The 23,822-nt window shown below is 44.4% G+C and overlaps 1 protein-coding gene and 1 long non-coding RNA gene across 2 annotated transcripts in view; one reads left to right on the plus strand and one right to left on the minus strand.

Annotated features, from left to right (window-relative positions):
- Positions 1 to 13,620, plus strand: part of LOC137301165 (uncharacterized) — a 76,261-nt gene extending 62,641 nt beyond the window's left edge. Inside the window, exon 3 of the long non-coding RNA XR_010958237.1 lies at positions 13,518 to 13,620. This is a non-coding gene — a long non-coding RNA (uncharacterized lncRNA). The remainder of the gene's footprint in view (positions 1 to 13,517) is intronic.
- The window catches only part of LOC137301163 (zinc finger protein 362-like), a 49,976-nt gene continuing 26,613 nt past the window's right edge, over positions 460 to 23,822 (minus strand). The window contains exons 4-8 of the mRNA XM_067970611.1: positions 19,675 to 19,969; positions 16,868 to 17,092; positions 15,120 to 15,198; positions 12,618 to 12,776; positions 460 to 11,724 (exon numbers count right to left, since the gene is read on the minus strand). Coding sequence (XP_067826712.1) covers positions 11,608 to 11,724; positions 12,618 to 12,776; positions 15,120 to 15,198; positions 16,868 to 17,092; positions 19,675 to 19,969 — 875 coding nt within the window. The 3' untranslated portion in view covers positions 460 to 11,607. The remainder of the gene's footprint in view (positions 11,725 to 12,617; positions 12,777 to 15,119; positions 15,199 to 16,867; positions 17,093 to 19,674; positions 19,970 to 23,822) is intronic.

Genomic DNA, 23,822 nt, shown 5'->3' on the forward strand with positions numbered 1-23,822 from the left:
GGGAAGCTCTATCATTATTATTACAGAAGACAAACTATTGCAACATACACAGCAAAGGCTCCCGGTCCACTAACGCCTCAAATTTAAAATTCTTATCCTCGTGCTCAAATCTCTCCATAGCCTCACCCCTCTATCTTGGTAACCTCTTCCAGCCCTACAACCCTCCAAGAACTCTGCGTTCCTCCAAATCCGGCCTCTTGTGCGTCCCCTACTTCCTTCGCTCCATTGGCGGCCGCGCCTTCAGCCGTTTGGGCCCTAAGCTCTGGAATTCCTTCCTCAAACCTCTTTGCCTCTCCAACTCCTTTAAAATGCTGCTTAAAGCCTACCTCTTTGACCATGTTTTTGGTCAATTGTCCTACTGTCTCCTTCTTTGTCCGATTATGCTCTTGTGGGACATTTTTACTATGTTAAAGGCGCCATATAAATGCAAGTCGTTATTCACAAATCAGCACACGATGCTGCATATGTTTATATTTTATTCAATAACGGAAAGATACAAATTTTTTATTATAATACAAAGCAAACTTTTCTTTTAAACTGTATTGGCCCATGAAGTACACAACCATTCCAGGCAATGTTTAGATACCACACTCCAAGACAGATGCAAAAAAAAAGAAAAAAAAAGACTCTTTTTTTCCCATTTTTTTAAAACTACAATATACTGGGGTCACGATTGGTTCGTACTTAACGCTGCACCAGACGAAACATTTTTTTTCATTTCGTATTATTTCATCCACATTAACCTCATGCTAACAAAGAGGGGAGAAGTATTAAATACATCACTCACTTTAAAAAAAACGGTAGTTTCAAAACCCATAGAAAGTAATGAGTACAATACATATTTAAAAAATAAACTGGAGGAAAAAAAAGAATTTTATATATTTTAAGGCTTTTAAATGTGTATAAAAATAACAGACATTTTATCTCAAAAGTTTCAAATGAAATTAGTACATGGTAGATGTAGTCATCGACATAGAAAAAATTTAAAACATTTATTCATATATACACAGGGGTAGGGAGTAACACTAAAATTAAGTTCTGTCTCCTTAGCTGCTGAACTGCGTTCATTGTGATCATGTTTACGGGTGGTTTGTCCGATTGCACGCTCCCAGTGAGGAGCCTTGCCCTCCTGAAGAGCACATTGGGAAATCACGGGGCCCCAACCCACGATTCTCTGTCCGTCAGAGCACGTACAGGGAACTTTTTGCATGTGCAGCCTATGATTCCACCATATGTACTCCTAGTGGCCAAGGTGCAAGAGTGCAGTCGGAAAATGTACCCTTTAGTCTGAAAGAAGGCGGCTCGATTTACTGGCGTACAGGCGATATCTTTTAAAACTTATTAAGAAGAAAAGGAAGGATGGGTCTACTGTGAATATGAATGTCTGATCATATTCACCACCAGGTAGGACAGCACAGTCCAGTTCTTGAGTGGGCTTTTCAGAAATTTCTAAAATTTGAACCAGTCTTTTTTTTTAAACTAGAAATCCATGTTTCTTCACATTTCTCTGTCTTAGGATGTAGGGGCGTTAGCTATTACGGGTTTCAGTGAATTTTCGTCGGCTGCAAAGCAACATCAGAACTCGCCATGATCCCACCCATCCCTGTGCTGCCCCTGTTCAGTTTTTACAAGAGGGGACCACCAGACTAGTAGCTGGTGTAGAATTCAGCCCAGAGAGGCGATGGAGTTCTCCTCTCTCAGACGACTGCTTTGAGGACTCTTGACCAGAGTCAACCTTGATCCCCAATACCAAAGTACCTTCACAATTGATGGCTGGCCAAAAAGCACATACATTTAAAAAATAAATTAGACATTAAAAGGCCAAATGTATGACACAAGCCAAATTGATGTAAAGTGATTTCATTTTTACAAACTGTAGTGTAATTCAGGCCTAAAGTCACCCAACTCCAATTAAGCAAGATCACCTTGCACATCGAATTGGCTTGCATCAGCTCTCCTGGCAGCTATTTAAACTTAATTTTGAATCTTCTTAATGTTAGCCGAGAATGAATATCGGCTAACATTAAAATAAAATTTAGCTAGCCGTTGGATGAATACACAAACGCAGACTTCTGTTTTCCCTGACCTGTGAATGTTGTGGGGCTGACATCTTACATCTGCCAGTCATTTGTCACTCTCCATAGGCACCAATCTCAAAAAGGTATCTGGAACATAGTGATGCCAGTACGTGACAGTTATCATATTTTATCAATTTATTTAAGATTTTGCTTTTTGCTCAGCCAATTCAGAATGGTGAATGCAGAATTGCTCGCTGCTACAGTTAAATCTTTGGTTAAACAGCAAATATCCCACGGTTTCAGTGTATCAGTACTTTGGTTACAGTTTTATCCTGTAGTTGACTGATTTTTTGGGTGTCAGATTGAAGAGTGTGGGTTCTGTGGCAAATATGCATGGGGTTGCCACTCAGCTGGTTTCGGAGCCTAGGCAGTCAGTGTCCACAGGCTATTGCCTCATGTTTATAACACATTATAAACAGGTTTACAATGTTGATTCAACAAGTACACATAGAAATCCGTCTTGTCAAGTATCTGCATAAACACACTTTCCAACAGGGAACAGGAAAGGCATTGCAGAGTGAACAGGAGCAGAAATCCTGACTAATTTTGGAATGGAAATTTTCATAAATGTATTGCAGATGTCAAAGGGTAGAAATTCTGGTTGGCAATAGTTCGCAGATGCTGAACACTGAATGCACATACTACATCCCTGTGTGTGCTGTTTCTATGCAGCTGTTAACATCTGCATTAAAAAAAGTGCACATGGGAATGGGAGTCCGAGTGTGTTAAGCATTTGTACCTGAACTTCGCCAATCAGCTTCTCTAACTTCTGAAGATTGGCTTTCAAAATAGCTCAGTGGAGTATGAGGACAGTTTGTTTTTAGTGAATTTTCATCGATGGAAAACATCAGAACTCAGACCACGATTCCACCCCTCCTGTCATGTTCCTGTGATGCCCTCATCTTGGCAAAGAGTAGCTGCCTACTTCTATTACATCTCTCCAGGAGTTTTAATGGGCCACCTTCAATAGCCAGTAAATGCCATACCTTCCCATGACTTGCCTTCGGTGTTCTGACATTTAAGGACCAATCCAATGGGAGCACATATCTGGAAATGACGTGCGGGCAGCCCATGATTTTCTGTCCATTAGGTTGTGAATCGTGGGTTGTGCGGGTGAGTTCCAAATCTACACTCCCAGTTGGAAAGGCTCCATGCTAGGAGCAGGCAATCACAAAATCTACCCTTTACAGTACACTGGACTGGATTCACTGCAGAAGGCTTGAGGTTGTCTTAAAAATCTCTCCTGCGATAATTGTACAGTTTTAAAACTATTATAAAAAGATAACATGAAAGATATTTTCGGCAGGTTTGCCAAAACGTTCAAATGTCAGGACAGTACCTTTAAAAATAAACTACGACCTCAGTTGCCCAGTGCGTCATTAACAATTTATTGCTTGCAAACAATAAATTTGTGCTGGCAGCGTAAGGTTGATTATGGAAGAGTCTGCTATAAAGACTGTGGTGGAAAGACTGTACTTCCTTTCCACCTCACCCTATAATTTTCTCATGAGGGTGTTGGCTCATACTGGGACCTACCAATGTGAATGTTTCTCAATGGGAATAAGTTGCTTGCAAGCCAGGAATTCCTGATGACACAAAGGTTCCCAACGTCACAAAACAGCATTGTAAAACTAATGGCATTTCTTAGATTGAAATTACAGTATTAATCTATGCAACAAAATAAGAATTCAGTAATAGCTATCAGACTGATGTGTCCAATTGCCTTACAATAAACACCCTTACTGGCCCAGTCGCACTGTTATATTAATGTTTCCACATGTACTGTTTGTTTGTGGGCCTTAATATCCAATTCAAAGCCTGGCCCTGAAATACTGTACTGACACATATATAGGCCGCAATCTGAACTTGATCTCTCCCCAGGAGAAAAACATTATTAACTCATATATAGACTGCAACCCAAACTCAAATTGATTTTTATTTTGCTTTAAAAATTGCAGCTTATATGCCAGTCAGTATGGTATCTGGTCTTGTGAATGAGGAGAGCTGTGCTGGTAATATATGTTCACATTAACCCATCGTTATTCAGTGAGAAAAGGACCTGTTCCTCCGTGCACACACTTTTTAAAGACCTCACGCAAGCTGGAGTATGGTCCCAAAGCCATCGAATGTGTCTCCCAAGTACCCATTCCTCATGTGTAAGCCTAGACACTAGAGCGTTGGTAGGTCATTTGACCATGAGGGGCATCACAACTGTGCTTGATCAGCCTGAGACACACACACATACATTTTCCAGCAGGGATACATGGAATACTGAAAGGAGCAGGAACCCAAGCTGGTTTCTCCTCTCTCCATCCAGCCTGAGGGTACTAAAGCTAACTGTCGCACCTCTGTAACACCCTAGCTTAGAAGAGGTGGCGTTTAATAAGGACTTGCCAATGTGACCACTGCCTCCTGACTGGCACTTCAGTGTTGCAACTACCAAGGTGCCCAAATCTTTCCTTATGTTTTGTTCTCAAAGCTGCTCTCACTAATAAAACCAAATCAGCAGGCTCCCTGGTGGAACCTCAGACTTTGGTAGCCACAGGGTGGTGATGCTTCGGCCAGCTTCATTGGGACGTCCTGAGGTCATGAAAAGCGCTATAGAAATGCAAGTCTTTCTTTCTTTCTTTCCAGCTGTGTCGCAGAGGGGCAGGACACAGCCTTGTGCCCATGATGTTTTTACTTTTTAAACTGTGCAAAAGATGTTTGTAACGTGCTCAAGAGATGAAAAGGGTATTTAGGTAACATTTTCACAAGTTGGTAACCTGTTAAGATGAAACAAACTGCCCCTTAAATGATTCCCGCTCCTAATTGCTTATACCACGACACCTGCTGGAAAGTTCATACTTGTCAGCTGAGGCTAGAATCGTACTTAACTGCAAAGCCTCTACAGTTGAATAGTCACTGATTGAACTCCTACATAAAGAACATCTCTCTTGGGTGAGTTACCAGAGGGTGGCCATTGTACCCAGCATGAGAGAGTATCTTCAAGAGGTTAGAGGGTGAAATTCAAGAGGGAGGATAAAAAAAAAATCCTCTTTTGGAACTCCTCAGAAAAATGACACATTTAGAATACAATTCTTGCCAAAAATACACTGACAGGGCTACATATAGAACACATCAGAAGATGGGATCAGCTGTTACGTTGTTCAGTTAATGTTGGTTGTAGGGCAGGAGAGAGTACATCGTGTTGATCTGACCTTTCAGTTACAGGACACAAATCTACATGGAGTTGAGTCTGTATTATAATGAGAGTGGTAATGTTTCTATGGCACATTCCTAAGATTGTGATCCCATGAGACACTCGCAGGGTAACTTTCATTTGGCATAGTCTGTGTATTTCATGGCAGTGAGGGCTGGATTGGCTGTAAATAGTGTTGCTATGTTAGTGTAGAGAAATACACAAGTATTGTACAGTGTTCCATCCAGCCGTATCTCAAACGATGGCTGACTTCCCAATAAGACATCATGGAACAGGTGCAAGATGTCCGAATTGAAAGCCGATCAATACAATAAACAATAGTGCAATACTGCTGTCTTACCACAAAGCGCCGCTAGCAATATATAGTAACTGCTGTATCCTATCATATTTACAAGATTTGCTAAAGACACCTAGGGGAGGAACATGATTACTGCACCAATTCTGGTTCCATTTTGATACTTCGATTCCAATACTGGAGTTCCTTGAACACTGAGTATAGGAGTCCTAAGGTTTTAGTTCTGTCAGTGATTCCACATTTTTGATTAACTACAGCATATGCCGTTATGTTTTTGAAACCACATAAATTTGTCCTACTGTTTAGCCATTAACTATAATAACTAATTAACCATATTGAAGTTCACTTTCAAATAATTCTCCATGTGTTCTGGTTGTACCATGAGTTGGTGTCTCAAACAAGCCACTGGATCTTGTGTTCATACCTACAATTCCTCACAGGTTGAGTTTCCAATTTCATCCAGCCAGATGAAGCCTAGGCCCTGCTCCGTTAGGGGGATGGAAACTCTAATGCAGCCTATCCTCAGGAATGTTTTAGTGACTAAGCGGACAAAGGTTTGGCCAAGGCATGAAAACTATTCGCCTGCCCTGCAGCTTAGCCAAGTATTGGCACACGTCGTGGAAGGTCCAAAAAGCGGGGAAGAGGTAACTTTAAGACGACAAAAGAATAAAATGTAATTGTGATTCTAGAGTGCTAGTTGTGGCTTGCAAACCGTTAAGTGAACATTTCCACATTCCACATATTGTGCCTGTTATCTCTAACTACCACAATACTATTTATTTGACTGACATGGTACAGCATCCCAAGAAAAATCCATGGTAATTCAGTGTGCTGTTGTCAGGCACATATCCTGCATGGGTCAAGGGTCACATGACAGACAATATGACCTCACCCTTGTTATCTCCATATCACCCAATCAAAAATATTACTTATTCCCCCACCAATTTTCTTCACTCCTCTCCTGAAGACAGTGAATGATGCTGGGCACAGTGCTCTGGTAACTTGTCCAAGTGACCATTCTTCATGTGTGAACCTAGACTATGAATGTCAGCAGGCTATATGACCATGGTGGGCATCATAAATCAGCCTGATCCTGGCCTCAAGTTAAGAGCAGGAACTCTAGCCTAGGGATATGGAAGTCAATTGTGTTCCCCCCACTCCCAGCACTGTGATTAACCAACTCAGCACAGACCAAAGACTGAATCTGGGACCTTTCTGCCCCTGACATAAAATCAGCTAGGGCTCCTGATCACTATCTGTTGACCCCCTGCTGGAAGGTGCAAATGTATGGACACTGGGCAAGGACAGGAATGTAGTATCTGGTTTCCTCAACACTCCTTCCCCAAAATCCACTATTAAACTAAGAGGACAGACTGCACCCTACTTACCTCCATTAAAGCCCTTCTTTATTTGGTTCCTATAAAGTCATACACCACAAATCTAAGATTGTTCCAGATCCTATGTCATAAAACCAGCACATGGTTAGGTCCTAGACTATTCGTAATTTTCAAGTTCCAGAATGGCAAGTGTAACAATGGTAAAGCAAATTATTATTTTATACGCAGTGATAGCTACCTGTGGTTGAGTCTGATACAGGAATCCTATCTCTGGGTTTAGATGACAAGCATAAACCTCTCAAGCTTCATTATGGTTAATAATGTTATCAAAGCCCCTTCACACTATCTCATCTGCTGTGAGATAATAATGTGGTGTCAGTGGTCGTCTGACTGAGTGCTACTGATCAGTAGTTTGATGAGCTGCGGGAAGCTGCAGGTTCAACTCAGCTTCAAACTGTTGTCGTTCGACACTGATGCAAAGACAGATTCGTTGATGCAATGACTCCCCAATCTGTAGAAAGTGCTCTATTGTCTTAGGAACATATAGGAACAGGAGTAGGCCATTCAGCTCCTCGAGAGTGTTCCGCTATTCAATTAGATCATGGCTGATCTGTATCTTAACTCCATCCACCCGCCTTGGTTCCATAACCTTTAATACTCTTGCCTAACAAAAATTTAGCAATCTCAGTTCTTCTACAGGAACTGACTTGAAGCTGATTGATAACAATCCCAAGGCAGTTTCCTGTATTTGAACTGGAACAAATGCTTTTAAAAAGGTGTGCCGATAGATTAATTTTCATGGCTCGAGGCATCTAAGTAATTCAACCCACTGCCTCTTACACACTGAGCAATAGAAAATGGACCCTGGTTTTCATTTTGTACAAGTGGTTTTCAGTATAACAGAAGTGTTTGCTCCAACTGGCCTTAGTGCTCCTGGGCTAGGGAGGGGGGAAAAACCATCCAGAGTTCCTGCTGCTGATCACTACCCAAAGACCCCCTGCTGGAAAGTGCCCGTGTTGAAGTCAGGTGAGGACAGGGCTGGGCTTGGCTCCGATGCTCCCCAAGCTCAAATAGCAGACTGACACTGTCTGCCTGGGCTCACACAGAAAGAATGGCCACTTGGATGAGGTACTGGAGATGTATCTTAGCAAGCGTCCTAGCAGCTTCAGGAGAGGAAGGGAGAAATGGGGAAAAAGAAGTTACAAAAAATGTAAAGATGGAGGAGGAGGAACCTTCCCTGGTCCCGTGCAGATAAATATTCCTCCAGCATCTTCTCTACAGTACTGGAATCTACAGCAACCATCTAACACAGCAACTGTGTCACTAGGGAATACGTACAGTCTATGGGATAGTGTGAATACAAAACTGGACCCATAGGAGTCATCTTAATATTTCTTACACTGGTCCTATTGGGGAGCAACTTAAGCACCAATGAAAAAGATTCATCAATTCCCTCCCCCAGTCCTTCCCAAACCAAGAAGAAAAGTCACTTCCTTTCTCAGAATTGTACCTGGTCTCTATACGTAGCACAATGCAAGGGTCCCTGTTCAGCAGGCCGACCGATGTGCCTCCTTGTCCATGAAAAGCAAAAGACGTTCGAAACATTTTTTTCTGTCTACATTTTTATATAGAAATATTTTTTTAACTTTTACCAATCATTGTCAGCATCAGGTGCTCTCAGGCGAGACACAGCAGAGCCAGCTACAGAGCAAAGATACACTCCCGTTGCATCTACGATGTTGCTAACATATAGTGAACAGAGGCCATCTTTGGTTGCTATGTGTTAACGACACTGTAAATGCAGCAAAAAAGATTTCCTCTGGTCATTATATATTAGCAACATCGTAAAGATGGCAGAAAGATTCTCTCTGATCATTATTTCCAAAACAATCATAATCACCTTTTTTTAAAACATTGTTATGATTTTGATTGGGATAGCAAATAAAGGAAATCTTCCAGCTAAGTTTACTATGCTGCTAACACATCGTGCCCAGAGGGAGTAATTCCCCAAATGCTTTGGCCTCAGGACAGAAGCTACTATGACACCAGTGTGATATTTTTCAACTTCCCTCTGAATGAGATTGCTAACTTAGTGCCGAATTATGGGCAGTTTGGTGTTGTGGGTTGATGGAACTACAATGCGACTTGAGAAGTTGGTATCACATAGCACCCTCAAACCCAACTAACAGAGGAAAGTTTCCACCCAACAGTCCGGGCTGCATTCAAACCCAGTTGCCAGCGGTGAAAGGCCAGTGTCTAATCCACCCTAGTAAGGACCCTTAAGTGAAAGTAACCTTGAACAATTTATTTTACAAACCCCACCCACCCCAGAAAAGAAAAAATTCAAACGTTTTAACATATATACTGTTCCACAAGAACATCAGATTAGTGACAGTGCAGGCCAAGTCTATTCTAAATCTGCAGGCTGAGAGGGACACTCCCTCGGGCATAACTGAACTATACATATTTATATATATATAATATATATAATATATAAAAAAATTAAAGAAAAGATTACTATCATTGACTCTATTGTATAAATCTCTTTGCAATAACAGTATGAAAAGTGTACGTGGTATAAAAACAAGAGGCATGTAATACCAGGAGCAGCAGAATTGGACGTTGAATGTTTACAATTGTTCAGCAAACCCTAAGAGTGTAGTGTCCTGTGCTGTGCTATACCATTCATTATGGACCAACTATTGTACATCCGGCCAACAATACGTTGATGAGCCCCTCTCTGCTGGAGTCCACAACCACCAGTACTTCTTTCCATCTTCAGCTATCGTCCATTGTTACCATCAAGCGCTCCCAGGCCAAGGACAGCTCAGCTAGATACAGTACAGCACCGTCTACTCTGGCCCAACAATGTGCCTCAGTCCCAATCCCAGAAGAGCACCTCCTATTGCACCAGTGTGGTATTTTCTCTTGTCCCACACAAATTATCTTTGCGGCCTCTCGTGAGTGAGGCTGCCAGTTTAGTGCTGAATTGCCAACTGGAAAATGGGTTGAGACGGCCCAAACTCATTTCATGCAGGCGGCCCCTTACAGCTCAGAGAGATTGGACACTTTCATCCCATCAGTCCGGGCTGCTTTTGAACTCTGGGTTTTCCAGAGGTGAAAGAAGAGCGCCGAACCTCAAGGTTCAGAGGACTGCTCCAGGCGACTTCACTTTTCTCATCTACGATGTGACCTTGATTAGATTCCAGTCTTGAACTCACTCCTATGTTTTCATTAGTTTATGTATAAACTGCCTTAGTCCCTTGATTAAATTCCGGCCTAGAACTCACTCTTGGGTATCTATTATATATCCATTCTGTATAGAAACCATCTAAACCCCTTGACTTGATTCCAGTCTGTAACTCAGATCAATTTATATCTCCCAGCCAAATTAAACGGGGCTAAATTCATGTCAGAGTATTTGACAAACCAGTTTGTTCCCAGGAGTGTGAAGAGCCTTTGTCACAAAGGCATCTCTGAGATGTATTTTAACATAATTTATGTCATGTGTTTGTAAACAAAAAGGTTTGCCAAATATTTTTGCAAGTTTCAACCCATGTTGGACGTAGATGACTAATTGACTCCAGCAGAGAAAGACTCGCAAAAACGGATGCACAAGTGGCAGGGTTGCAATATGACAGGACGTGTAAATGGCTGTTCCTAAACTGTGGTAAACAGCGGGCAGTCATGCAATGCCAGACTGGATCACTGCCCGAATGACGGTGGTAATCTTTGAACACTGCAGGGGCGTCTGCCTGAAATCAAAATCAGTTTGATTTCAATGTGCCTCAATTTCCGTCCTGCAACCTTTTGAGCAGATTAACGCCACCGACTGGAGTAAAATTAGTATGAATCCTTTCTCTTTGCTAATGGCACTTTTATACTGCAACAGAAGTCGCGCTCAAAATCTTTTCCTGATATTCATGCCAATTTATCTTCCAGAGGCAGTTTAGCTGTCGTTAAAGCAGTCTGTATTACCATAGACATGTTCTGTGAGGGTGGACGTGGGTATTTTGTATTGAATTGGTTAGGGTGTATATTAAAAATGATTTGTGACTGGGCCTGTATATAGAGCCTGTAAAAAGTAGGGCAAAGACGTCAATTAAACACATGAAAATTGATCATACATTTAGTATAATAATTCATATTAGCTAATAGCTGATAATTGAAAACTAGAATTGTCGCACTATCACAGAACAACAAAATGAGATACTGTTTAATAATTCTATATCTAGTTGATTCTCTTATCCTTTTTCCTCTTTAGTCTTCCTGTGTAATAGTAAGACATATTAAACATTAATAAAAGTGGTGCTCTCAGACACAGCTTATTAAGTCTCAGATAGTACGGATCCATTGCCCTTACTGAGGAAGTTACCAGTCTGTAGGTTACGTCGTTGCTTCCAGTGCCGTTGCCCAGCAACGGAAGCCGTTCATCCGAGGGATTATAGGCACTCACCTCCTCGGCAACGGACTACACACGGGCTCAAAGTGCATTGTTGTAGTCTTTGGGAGTCTCTGCACTCGCAAGAACTTGGTGCTAATGTTACTGGTGTGGTTGGGTCTCTTTTCTCAGAGACTGAATAAATACCGACAGGGGACAAATGAGAAAGGAAAGCTCCTCATTCCATTTGCAGAATGCGCCTGACCTTTGACCCAGGCCGTCCATTTTCTGGAATTCCGAACACAGGGGTTGATTTAAATGAGGGAAATCCGAACAGGACAACTAGGGGATTCCGTTCTCTGAGGGGAGTGGGCGTCGATTGTGTGCTCCACTGCCGTATGCTTTGCCATATGCTTGATGAGGTATGTCTCCTGTAAAAGGTCAAAAGTCAATAATTTCAACGCCGTGACCCTCGTACAATGTAGTCAGTGAACACAGATGTGAAGTTGAATTAAAACAGCCTTCTTGAAATGCATGCTAGTTACTCAGGTGCCACCTCTCCTCCCTCCCCCCCAATATGCCAAATCAAGGAACAAGCAGATGCCAACTGTGCCCTGCGATCTCAAACAAATTGAATTCTCAATCTCGGTTGCTACAAGCGGAGGCTGGGGAATCTCTCATATGGAGATGGACTCTCCCTTTCCCACCTCTCCATCAACATCAGATTGAAATCAGGCAAGCAGAGCAAGAAGATGTCAATACAGAACAAGAAGTAGTCTGTTGCACTCCCAATGGCCTCATGAGTAAAGGCAAGCATATCAGAAGGTCCCAGATTTGGCACATACCCCACCACAAGTCAATGTCCCATACCCCACCGCACGTCAATGTCCCATACCCCACCGCAAGTCAATGTCCCATACCCCACCGCAAGTCAATGTCCCATACCCCAGCACTAGTCAATGTCCCATACCCCACCGCGAGTCAATGTCCCATACCCCAGCCCAAGTCAATGTCCCATACCCCAGCCCAAGTCAATGTCCCATACCCCAGCACTAGTCAATGTCCCATACCCCACCGCGAGTCAATGTCCCATACCCCAGCACTAGTCAATTTCCCATACCCCAGCACTAGTCAATGTCCCATACCCCACCGCGAGTCAATGTCCCATACCCCCCGTATCAGTCAGTGCCCCATTCCCAAACACAAGTCAGCGTTTTTAAGAGAAAAATTTGAAAAAAAGTACATATAATTTCAAAGGAGAACTCCTCCATCTCTAGTGGCTGATGGAGGGGTTTTCATTAGGAAGAGAGTTGCTGATACGTACTGAGGTGTAGGCTCGTCCACACATGCTGCAGCAGTAGGCTTTAGCGTGTTTCACCGTGTGTGTGGAGAGGTGGATCTGCAGCGAGGCGGAGTCTGAGTACGCTCTGTAGCAGTTCGGACATTTGTACGGCTTGTCTTTGTTGTGCTGTCGTTGATGAGACTGAGAAAAACAGTAAGCACAATAAAAGGAAGAACTTATATTTCACTTCCTCAGGACATCCTGAAGTGCTTCACTGACAGTGAGCTATTTTCAAAGTGTAGTTACTTTTGTGGTGAAACTTGGCAGACAATTTGTGAACAGCAAGATCCCACTAAAGGCAAATGAAATGAATGAACATGTTTTGATGGTGTTGGTTTAGGGAGGAGCGTTGACCAGGACACTGGGAGAACTCCCTGCTCTTCTTCAAAAAAGTGCCGGGGGACCTTTTACATTCACCTGAACAGGCTTTGGTTCAACGTGGAAGGTTTTTCTGGGCCTGTCTCCAGGTGCACTGGATCTTGTGGGCTCAACGATTATTGTAAAATCCGGCAGGTTCCTTCAGAGGTGTGCACTTCGACCCGCCCGATTCTCCAATATTCACTTGATCCAGGTGATCCAAGGTTCAGACTTGGGAAAATCTCCCCTAACTTCTCATGCAGCACTTCCACACTAGTGCACTGAAGTGTCATCCTAGATTAAGCACTCAAGTCCTGGAGTGAGGCTTGAACTCAACTGACTCCAAGGCGAGAGTGCTACCAACTGAGCCAAGTTGACATCTGAGAAAAGGCCGATCGGCCCATCAACCCCCCTCCTTCCACAGGTCATCTCATCATAGTTTCTACTTAACCTGTTTAATTTCCTACGGGAAAGTTCTGATGATTGATTCCCACCTGAAACATTAACCTGTCTTTTCTCTTTCAGATGCTGACTGACCTGCCATGCATATCCAGCATTTTTGTTTTTATTTCTGTATATAAATACTCCCCGATCGACAAAGTTAATAAAGGAAAACTCCAGAATATTCACCCACTCTCGGATCTGGCCTGGCACTTCCACAGACAACTTTCACCCTCCTCCCCCCATCAGTACTGGAACCATTGAGTCCCATGATCTATGTGACTGTATCTGTCTATACCTAACCCCACAATCTCCATCCCCGTTCCCAACTAGATATTTATCAAGCCTCTTTTCATCAGAATTACGTGACTCTGCCTGAATGCTTTGGCTCAGAAAATGTCCCAGATCTATTGTTCTCTGGAGGAAGATATTTCTTCTGATCTGCAGACTCACTTGAGGCTTGTTAATCTTCCAGGGAGAATTTGAGTCGTTTGGCTAAACCAAAGAATGATCTGATCTGCTACTGGTCCAGAGAATGATTTAATATGTTACTGGTCCAGAGAATGAGTCAATCTGTTGCTAGCTAGAAAATGAGTTAATCGGTCGCTCTGCCTACCTGTTTAGCACTTCACACAAATGAAACACCTGAACCTCAGATCTTAGTGAGGCCAGTACCAGGATAATATGACCTCACTTCCTCTGGGTACATTTAGGTCGTTCCATTGGCGCAAATCTATCCTGTCCCTTCGCCCCTTTTGTTGTTGTCCTTCACCGTTGCTACTCGTTATTCATCAGGTCAGAGGGTAGGAGGACATCTACTAATGTCATGGTATAATTGGCCATGACCAAGGTCAAGAGAGCGTGGCCTATAGTTACTTTCTGCCCATGTTCCTCCCACCTTGTGGGGAAGCACCTGGCCACTGCATGAAGCCTGGTTCCTGGGATTTCTATTTAAACTGAGACTCTTCCAGAGTTTATTTTATTATTGTGAAGCCGAGGAGAAGGCCCATGGTGAAGAACACCAGCAAGGTTCAAAGAGTAGGAAAGAAGTTGAGGTAAATCAAGAAGTAGTGGTCAGGTTTTGCCAAGCTTGGGTTGTAAATGCCTGTAGGCTGTAGAAGGAAGGGAAGGCAGAGGAGTTCCATAGTTTTCAGGTCCTGGAAGAGAATGAATTAGAGTGAGAGATAGTGCGATGAGTTTTGATTTCAACAGGAAAGAAGCTTGTCTGATAAGTGATCCCTCTCTCACCTCTAACCCCAAAACTCTTGCTTCCCATTACAACCTTTCTCCTCTCTCTCTGTTCTATTGATACTATTATGATCATCGCTCTTCTGAACTTTCCTCCTCTCTTATTCTTCTTAAACTTCAAATGGAAAATCCTATTCCCTCTTCCTCCTCCCTGTGTTGTAATCGAGACTCATTGCACCTTCTCCTACTCAGGGTTATTTTCCCATCTAGTCTACAAGGAGCAACGAAGCCAACTGTCGCATTCCCATTCCCGCTCGAACTGCAATCTACTAACTCAGCCGAAACCTGGTCTGTTTGGCCAGGTGATCCATTTAACAACTGCCCACCAGAGCAGCGGAGTAGATTTCTGACATTCTGCCTCGTATATCAATTAAAATTCAAATGAGTTAGCGATATCCACCAGCAGCATCTAAAACAAGCATGTACTTGTTCACTGACCTGCAGGTTCGATAACTGGGTAAATGCCTTCTCACAACCTGGGTGTGCACATTTGTACGGTCTGTCCCCAGTGTGGATCCTGCATTAGAAAAAGTACAATTCAGTTGTTTTTATAAGAATATCTGCGCTGCATATTGTGCTGTTGATAGAGACCAGTGCCACTCACTATCTGGTGATAGAGACCAGGGCCACTCACTATCTGGTGATAGAGACCAGTGCCACTCACTATCTGGTGATAGAGACCAGGGCCACTCACTATCTGTTGATAGAGACCAGGGCCACTCACTATCTGGTGATAGAGACCAGTGCCACTCACTATCTGTTGATAGAGACCAGGGCCACTCACTATCTGGTGATAGAGACCAGTGCCACTCACTATCTGTTGATAGAGACCAGTGCCACTCACTATCTGTTGATAGAGACCAGGGCCACTCACTATCTGGTGATAGAGACCAGTGCCACTCACTATCTAGTGATAGAGACCAGTGCCACTCACTATCTGTTGATAGAGACCAGGGCCACTCACTATCTGGTGATAGAGACCAGGGCCACTCACTATCCGGTGATGGAGACCAGTGCCACTCACTATCTGTTGATAGAGACCAGGGCCACTCACTATCTGGTGATAGAGACCAGTGCCACTCACTATCTGGTGATAGAGACCAGGGCACTCACTATCTGGTGATAGAGACCAGTGCCACTCACTATCTGTTGATAGAGACCAGGGCCACTCACTATCTAGTGATAGAGACCAGGGCCACTCACTATCTAGTGATAGAGACCAGTGCCACTCACTATCCGGTGATGGAGACCAGGGCCACTCACTATCTGTTGATAGAGACCAGGGACACTCACTATCTAGTGATAGAGACCAGGGCCACTCACCATCTAGTGATAGAGACCAGGGCCACTCACTATCTGGTGATGGAGACCAGGGCCACTCACTATCTAGTGATAGAAACCAGGGCCACTCACTATCTGGTGATGGAGACCAGGGCCACTCACTATCTGGTGATAGAGACCAGGGCCACTCACTATCTGGTGATGGAAACCAGGGCCACTCACTATCTGGTGATAGAGACCAGGGCCACTCACTATCTGGTGATGGAGACCAGGGCCACTCACTATCTGGTGATAGAGACCAGGGACACTCACTATCTGGTGATGGAGACCAGGGCCACTCACTATCTGGTGATAGAGACCAGGGACACTCACTATCTGGTGATAGAGACCAGGGCCACTCACTATCTAGTGATGGAGACCGAGCTCAACTCATGTCTTGCTTGAGATTTGTTCTCAGGAATGTTCAAACATGGAATGATGGGAGTGAGTCTGCAACTGCGATTCCCCACACACTGAGCTCCTGATATCCCACTGCAGGTATTTGCCAAGTGGAACCCAGGCATTTCCATACAGGAAGAGCAAAAAAAGCTACAAGACCATTTTAATTGGGCCACAAAGAACCCTTATTCCAAATAATCACCCCTTCTTCCCCCCACCCTCATCTTCCATCTTTCTCATAGAAGCATTTATCCTGCTAATTAACTTGAACCATTGTAGTCACGAAATCTACAGTTAGACTATCCCCTCCCCACTCCCCCGAATGAGGGGGAATGGTCACAGCCGGCAGTGGGGAGGTGGCCACAGGCAACTAAATAAAGGGGGGAACATACATGAAATGAAAACGTAGCCATGCTGACAAATTCATCAAGACAGAATCGCAGTTCCACAAAGAGCGTAGTCCCCACCTCGTGTGCTGCTGCAAGTGAGAGAGCTGGCGGAAGGATTTCTCGCAGTAGGAGCAGTGATAGGGTTTAATTCCTAAGTGGATACGTAGATGCTGAGCCAGGTACGAAGCATTGGCAAACGATTTGGAGCAGTGCGGACACTTGTGAGGTTTCGCTTCCGTGTGCGACTTCGAATGAATTTGCATTTCGGACTTGGAGAAAAAGGTGAGAGGGCAGATCTTACACCTGGGGGGGGAGAGGCAGAAACATGATTCCATTAGAAACAAATCTTCCAAACCAAAATACCCCAACTAGCTTCCTAGACTATGATTATTCTCTTGAAGGTGTTGGTTTTAGTTTGGCGGCGGGTTCCACAAATGCCAGCCGCCCTCTAGTGCTTCACCCAAACGGTCTTCCTTCACGTCTGTGCCCTGACATTGAGTGTTAGCGGGCTACTCAACCATGTGGACCATCACAGATAAGCTTAATCCTGTCCTCACATCTGCCCATGTGCCCCTTCCAGCAGAGGTCACTGTATAGTGTACAGAAATAAAGAATCTGCATTTATATAGCGCCTTTCATGACCACAGGACATCCCAAAGCACTTTACAGCCAATGATGTGCTTTTGAAGTGTAGTCACTATTGTAATGTAGGAAACGGGGCAGCCAATTAGTGCACAGCAAGATCCCACAAACAGCAATGCGATAATGACCAGATAATCTGTTTTTAGTGATGTTGGTAGTGGGATAAATATTGGCCAGGACACCGGGCAGAACTCCCCTGCTCTTCCTTGAAATAGTGCCATGGGATTTTTTATATCCACCTTCGAGGGCAGACTGGGCCTCGGTTTAACATCTCATCCGAAAGACGGCACCTCCGACAGTGCAGCACTCCCTCACCACTGCACTGAAGTGTCAGCATAAATTTTGCGCTCAAGTCTCTGAAGTGCAAAACACCCTGGCTGATTTTGAACCTCACTAGCACAGGGCCACTGAGGCCAACTGTAGCATTCTCTATTGTTGCCTGAGAGTGAGAGAAAGGCACCAAAATTTCAATGAGTGGCCAAACTGGGCACTGCCTTCACAGTCGGTGTCGACAATACAAGTGGTGCTTTGGTCCTGGAATCAGAGTGTCCGTCCGGGACAATTGGGGACATATGAATAGCTCGGTTGGGATTGAGACATACAAACAAGGAAGGGCTCAGGTTTGATCCCTGGTCTGTGTGTTACTTGACTGCAGTCTAGGTGACAGTAATGAAACTACAATTGGCCTCAATGCCCCCAGTCTACTGAGAACAAAATCAGCCAAGGTTCCACCTCCTGACTGTTATCCAGTGACCCCTTCTGAAAAGTAGGAATTTGTCCACACTACACCAGGACAGGATCGTGCCCAACTCTGATATCTTCCGCAGTGGAATACTCACTGTCTAGACTCGTACATAAAGAATGACCATTTGAGTGAGGCACTGAATTGCAATGGGTGCCCAAGGCCCTACTATGCTATTCTCTGTCATGTAGCAGGGCCAGTAGAAGCCATAGGTCATAGGTCATATGTCAACTCTCTACCAGCTGGGGAATGTTGCAAGGTTCCAAAAAGGGAAAGCACTCTGAGAAAGAGCGTTCTCATCTAGAGTGGTGAACTCAGCTCTAGAACAGGGGAGCTCAGTTCTGGTGTGGACAGCTCTACTGGAATGGAAGTTTCTGCTCCAGGATAAAGAACTTTTTGTTCTAGAAAAGTGGACTCAACTTTGGGACGGGGAGCGATGCTCTACAATGGTGAGCTGTTCTAGAATGGCAAGCTTCACTCTGGAGTAAGGGGCGGGGGGGCTTGTTCTAAAATGGACTCCCTCCCCAGAATAGGGAACTCCATTCTTGAATGGAAAGCCCCACTCTAGAACAGGGGACTCCATTCTGGAATACTGAGAACTGTACTGGGGTGGTGTTCCCTGTTCTAGAGTGTTCACTCTGGAACAGGGAGTTTTGTTCTTGGAGGATGAGCTCCACTCTGGAAGAGGGAGCTGATTCTACACGTAGCTACTGGCAGGAGGATCGGTAACCAGAGGGTACAGATTTAAAATAATTGTCAATAGATTCCAGGGGGGAGCTGAGAAGAATTTTTTTTACGCAGCGAGTTGTTATGATCTGGAATACGCTGCCTGAAAGAGTGGTGGAATCAGATTCAATAGTAACTTTCAAAATGGAATGGGATATATACTTGAAAAGGAAACATTTGCAGGGCTATGGTGAAGGAGCAGGGGAATGGGACTAATTGGATAGCTCTTTCAAAGAGCTGGCACAGGCACAATGGGCCGAATGGCCTTCTTCTCTGCTGTATGATTCTATAAATCCTGTTGGTCATCAATGGAAATGCCAGATTGCAGGAAAATACACGCCTTGCTCTGTACAGGACAAATTCGTCTCATGTGCTGTTGCAACCCCATTGCTTCAGTGGGAAAAAGTAGCATGATGTGCAACCCAACCATCTGGAGAATAAGCCAGTTTTTGGCCAAATGTGTCTAAAGAGACATTCAGAATAATTTAAATATTTGCAAACCACTTACCTGTTCAAGACTTTGAACAGGCCCTGGCCCTAAACTCATTACCAGCCGAGATATGGTTTTTGTATCTTTGGCGGGCGCAGACGGAGCTTGCTACCCTCCGACCTTATGCCCATTCTGTGCCCTTGGTCCCAGAAACTACATCATGGACAATGATCTGCTGGTGCGGCCTCTGAGTGAGTGCGACCCCAGCCTCACTGCTCCTGATCTGGGGTTTTCAAGGACTCCCATTTTTTGTTTTAATTGGTACCCTACCACTTATTTTCCAACCTGTACGTTTTCCCGTCCTTGGTGGGTTCATTGCCCGAAGCCAGTATGGGGTACGGCACTACCAGAACAGGCGGCCCGAGGCTGTTTTCGCCTTTTATCTTCTTCCTCCCTCGTTCGGTCTTCAGGGTGCTGGCTATGCCGTTCTTGCTGGAGTGCGCGGGGTCCATGCTGTGATGGGTGATCAGCCCGGAGATCAGGGTGGGAGAGGAGACCTCGACGCGACCCTGGCTCGCTGAGGTGGGGGTTGTCACACTGATGGAGTCGCAAGTGGCAGTGGGTGAAGATAAGCTGAGCCCTGGGGAGGAAACAAACACTATGGTATTTTAGAAAATTGGATGTAGAACTTTTGTTAACTCTAGAATTTCATCTACCAAACTTACACAGTTTGAATCCAAAATCTATCTCTGAAAATTTCTTGATGTGGAGATGCCGGTGATGGACTGGGGTGGACAAATGTAAGGAATCTTACAACACCAGGTTATAGTCCAACAAATTTATTTTAAAATCACAAGCTTTCGGAGATTATCTCCTTCGTCAGATGAAAAAATTTCTTGGCAATGAGAAATTGATGCACATGTACAGATAAACTAGCTGGTTTCCCTGGTGTTGCTCGTAGATAGTCTGAAGCACAGTTCTAATGTTTAGCTGCTATGACGGAGCTGTGCTTGACCTGGCCTGTTCGGGTACTTCCTGTGGAGAAGTAGTCTAAGTAAACACATCCACAGGCTACTGCTAAACATAGGGTGAACTGTCAGCTACTGCACTGCTAGTGCACACTGGGAGCACATATCGGGAAACTGGGCACTCTCGGCCCGTGATGTCCCATCTTTACAATGGACAGATCGGCAAAAGAGCCAGAGGCGACATGAGGAAACATTTTTTTACGCAGCGAGTTGTAATGATCTGGAATGCGCTGCCTGAAAGGGCGGTGGAAGCAGATTCAATAATAACTTTCAAAAGGCAATTGAATAAATACTTGAAGGGAAAAAATTTACAGGGCTATGGGAAAGAGCAGGGGAATGGGACTAATTGGACAGCCCATTCAAAGTGCCGGGACAGGCACAATGGGCTGAATGGCCTCTGCCAATGCTGTACCTACTATGATAAGAGGAACTGAAAATGTACCTTTATAAATATATATTTATGAATGGTTCTCTTATGGGAGTTGCTCATGATGAGTCATCTCCCCCTCCCTCCCAAGCATATTATCCAATGGTACAGAGAGCACTGACCGCCATTTTGGTTGCCCATGGTTGCCTTGTCCCCTTTTCTCAGTTACACATGTATACGCCAGCCTTGCAAGCCATAAATTCAAAAGGACAATAACAGCAAGTAGCAAATATCAGATAACAGGAGTGAGGCGCACAGTAGGCAATTCAATCAATCAATTCTGCCAGCACGATAAGCAACAAGGACAAAGCTCGGTCAGTTTATGAAATGTCAGAGCATCACTGAGATTCGGCGAATAATATTTATTGTTTTAAAAATTCATGTGGCAGCAGAATTGAGAATTGGGATCATGGCTAACGTGCTCTGAAAATGCAACGTGAGACGATGTTTACTAAACATGAGGATCATCAACAGGTCAGCAAGCTCGCTTATACCAACATGGGGATCAATCCCATTTTCACCCCATCTGTCTGTCTGGTTACTTTCATAGTGGCACTTGTTCAGATTTTGGGACATGAGTATCGGTGAGCCAGGTCCCAACATTTACACTGCTAAATCTGGCTCCCGTATCACAGCAGAATTGTAAATCAACCAAAACTAAGTCCAAAAGTCTGCCGTTAGGATAAAGGAACTGGCTCCAACCCTGCCCTCTTGCGCATCCTCCACTTCCTTCATCTCACCATTGGCGGCCATGCCTTCAGCTGTCTAGGCCCCAAGCTCTGGAATTCCCTCCCCAAACTGCTTCGCCTCACCACCTCTCTTTCCTTTAAGACACCGCTTAAAACCTTCCTCTTTGACCAAGGGTGTGGTCACCTGTCCTAATTTCTCCGCATTTGGCTTGGTGTCAATTTTTGTTTGAGATCGCCCCTGTGAAGCGTCTTGGGTTATTTTACTGCGTTAAAGGAGCTATATAAATGCAAGTTGCTATTGTAAACAATGTTACCTGGCACATGGATGCTGGGCTCCCAGAATCAGAACTGGAACAAGCACCAGCGTGAAAGCAGCTTAATGGGAATGGCCATTTCGTTTATCTAACACTGATGAGAATATAGAACTACAGTCATCTAGGGGGAACAGAGAGGGGGGCCAGGGAGAGAGAAGGGTACAGGGGAGAGAAAGGGGTAGAGAGAGAGGGAACAGGGAGAGAAGGGGGAACATGGAGAAAGAGAGGCTACAGGGAGAGAGAAGGAACAGAGTCAGAGAAAGAAAGGGGAGCAGGGAAAGGAAGTGAGAGAGAGGGAACAGAGAGAAAGGGTTTACAGAGAGAGAGAAAGAGGGGAAACAGAGAGAATGAGGGGTTCCGGGTGGAGAAAGGGAACCGGGAGAGCAGGGTTGCAATAAAAAAGAGAGAGAATAGTGAGAGAGGGTACAGGATGAGAGAGGAGACAGACAGCAAGGCAGATAGAGGGTCAGGGGGCAAAATGGGTAAGGGGGGACAGAAAGAGCGAGGGAAAAAAGGTGGGGGGGGGGACAGGGAGAGACAAGGAAGAGGGAAAGGGAGGGAAAGGGAAAGAAAGGCGGAGCAGGAAGACACAGGGAACGGGGATATGGGGAACAGGGAGAAAAAAAGAGAGGGGCGAGCGTGTGACAGGGAAGAGGGAAAGAGTGAGTGGAGACAATATCCAAACAGAGAGAAGAGGAAACGTGGGGAAAGAGAATGGGAGGGAGAGAAAGAGAGGAGACAAACAGGATAAAGGAGGAAGGAGATAGTGTGAGACATTTAAACAGGCCAGAAAGATCTCTTCTTTCATGATAGCACTTCTCCAACATGCTTTTCTTGCTTTAAGTCTATACCAGTGTTATACATAAAAATACTTAAACAGTTATTACGAGAAAATAATTTGATTTAAAATAAAAATGACCCTTTATTATTGTAAATTTTCAAGCAACAAAATTATTTAAATGGTGAATACTGAAGACAACAGCTTGGAGGAGTTACTGAGCCCAAGTGGGGGAGGGATTCATACCCTCACACTGGATAAAAGTACATGATCGGGAGAGCCCCAAAAGATCAGTTGGTAAATATATGAACTGGACCTGTTCCAGATCAGGAAGGCCCCGTCGAATGCCCCTTCCGTGTGGGTTAGCTGATTTCAACATCAACAACTTGCATTTATATAGCGCCTTTAACGTAGTTAAGGCCAGGATAGTGGGGGGGAAATATCAAGCAGGGCACCCCTTCCTTCTCAACTGTCGGAGAGTGCATGTGTGTGGACTCTGGGTGGAAATACAATCAGGATTGGCCGTCGCATGAATAGTGGCCACTGAGGTGTCAGAGAGCAACCAGCAGGATTCAACACCGACAGGAAAAGAGGGGAGAAAGCTGGGAAAACAGTAACTAGTCACTGATCATCATCCTTTCCAAACCTGACGTTTTATTATAATCTGGTAGGTATATTTAATTTGTATTTGTGCAGCACCTTACTGAGCAGAAGTGTAGTAGATCGCCACACCGTGGCAAACATCAGGCACTACAACAATGTCTATTTTACCCTAGAAATAACTTACAGTGACACTGGGTGTCCCAAACAAGAAACTACAGCAAAAAAAGTGTGACTTTTATTTTCCCTGTTTCTACCCACCTCTCCTGACCCATCATATTGAGGCTTTGGAAAGGGTGCAGAGGAGGGCCACAAGATTAATTCCCAGTATAAATTATCTTAGTTACTCAGGTAGGCTCACAGGTCTGGGACTCTACACTTTAGAGAAGTATAGACAGAGGGGATTTGATCGAGGTTTATAAGATGATGAAGGGAATAGATTGTGTTTATATAGACAGTTTGTTTCAACTAAATAGGTTAGGAAGGACCAAGGGTCGCGATCTCAAGTTATACAAGGCCAGAACGTCGGGAGGTGGTTCTTTTCCCAGAGAATAGTGAATCTCTGGAACAAGCTGCCGGCTCGTGCAGTGAACGCTGATTTGCTGAATTCCTTCAAGCGAGAGCTGGACCTGTTTCTGGATTGAGGCAGAGATCACC

This window comes from Heptranchias perlo, chromosome 32 (assembly GCF_035084215.1).
Source record: "Heptranchias perlo isolate sHepPer1 chromosome 32, sHepPer1.hap1, whole genome shotgun sequence".
Lineage (NCBI taxonomy): Eukaryota > Metazoa > Chordata > Chondrichthyes > Hexanchiformes > Hexanchidae > Heptranchias > Heptranchias perlo.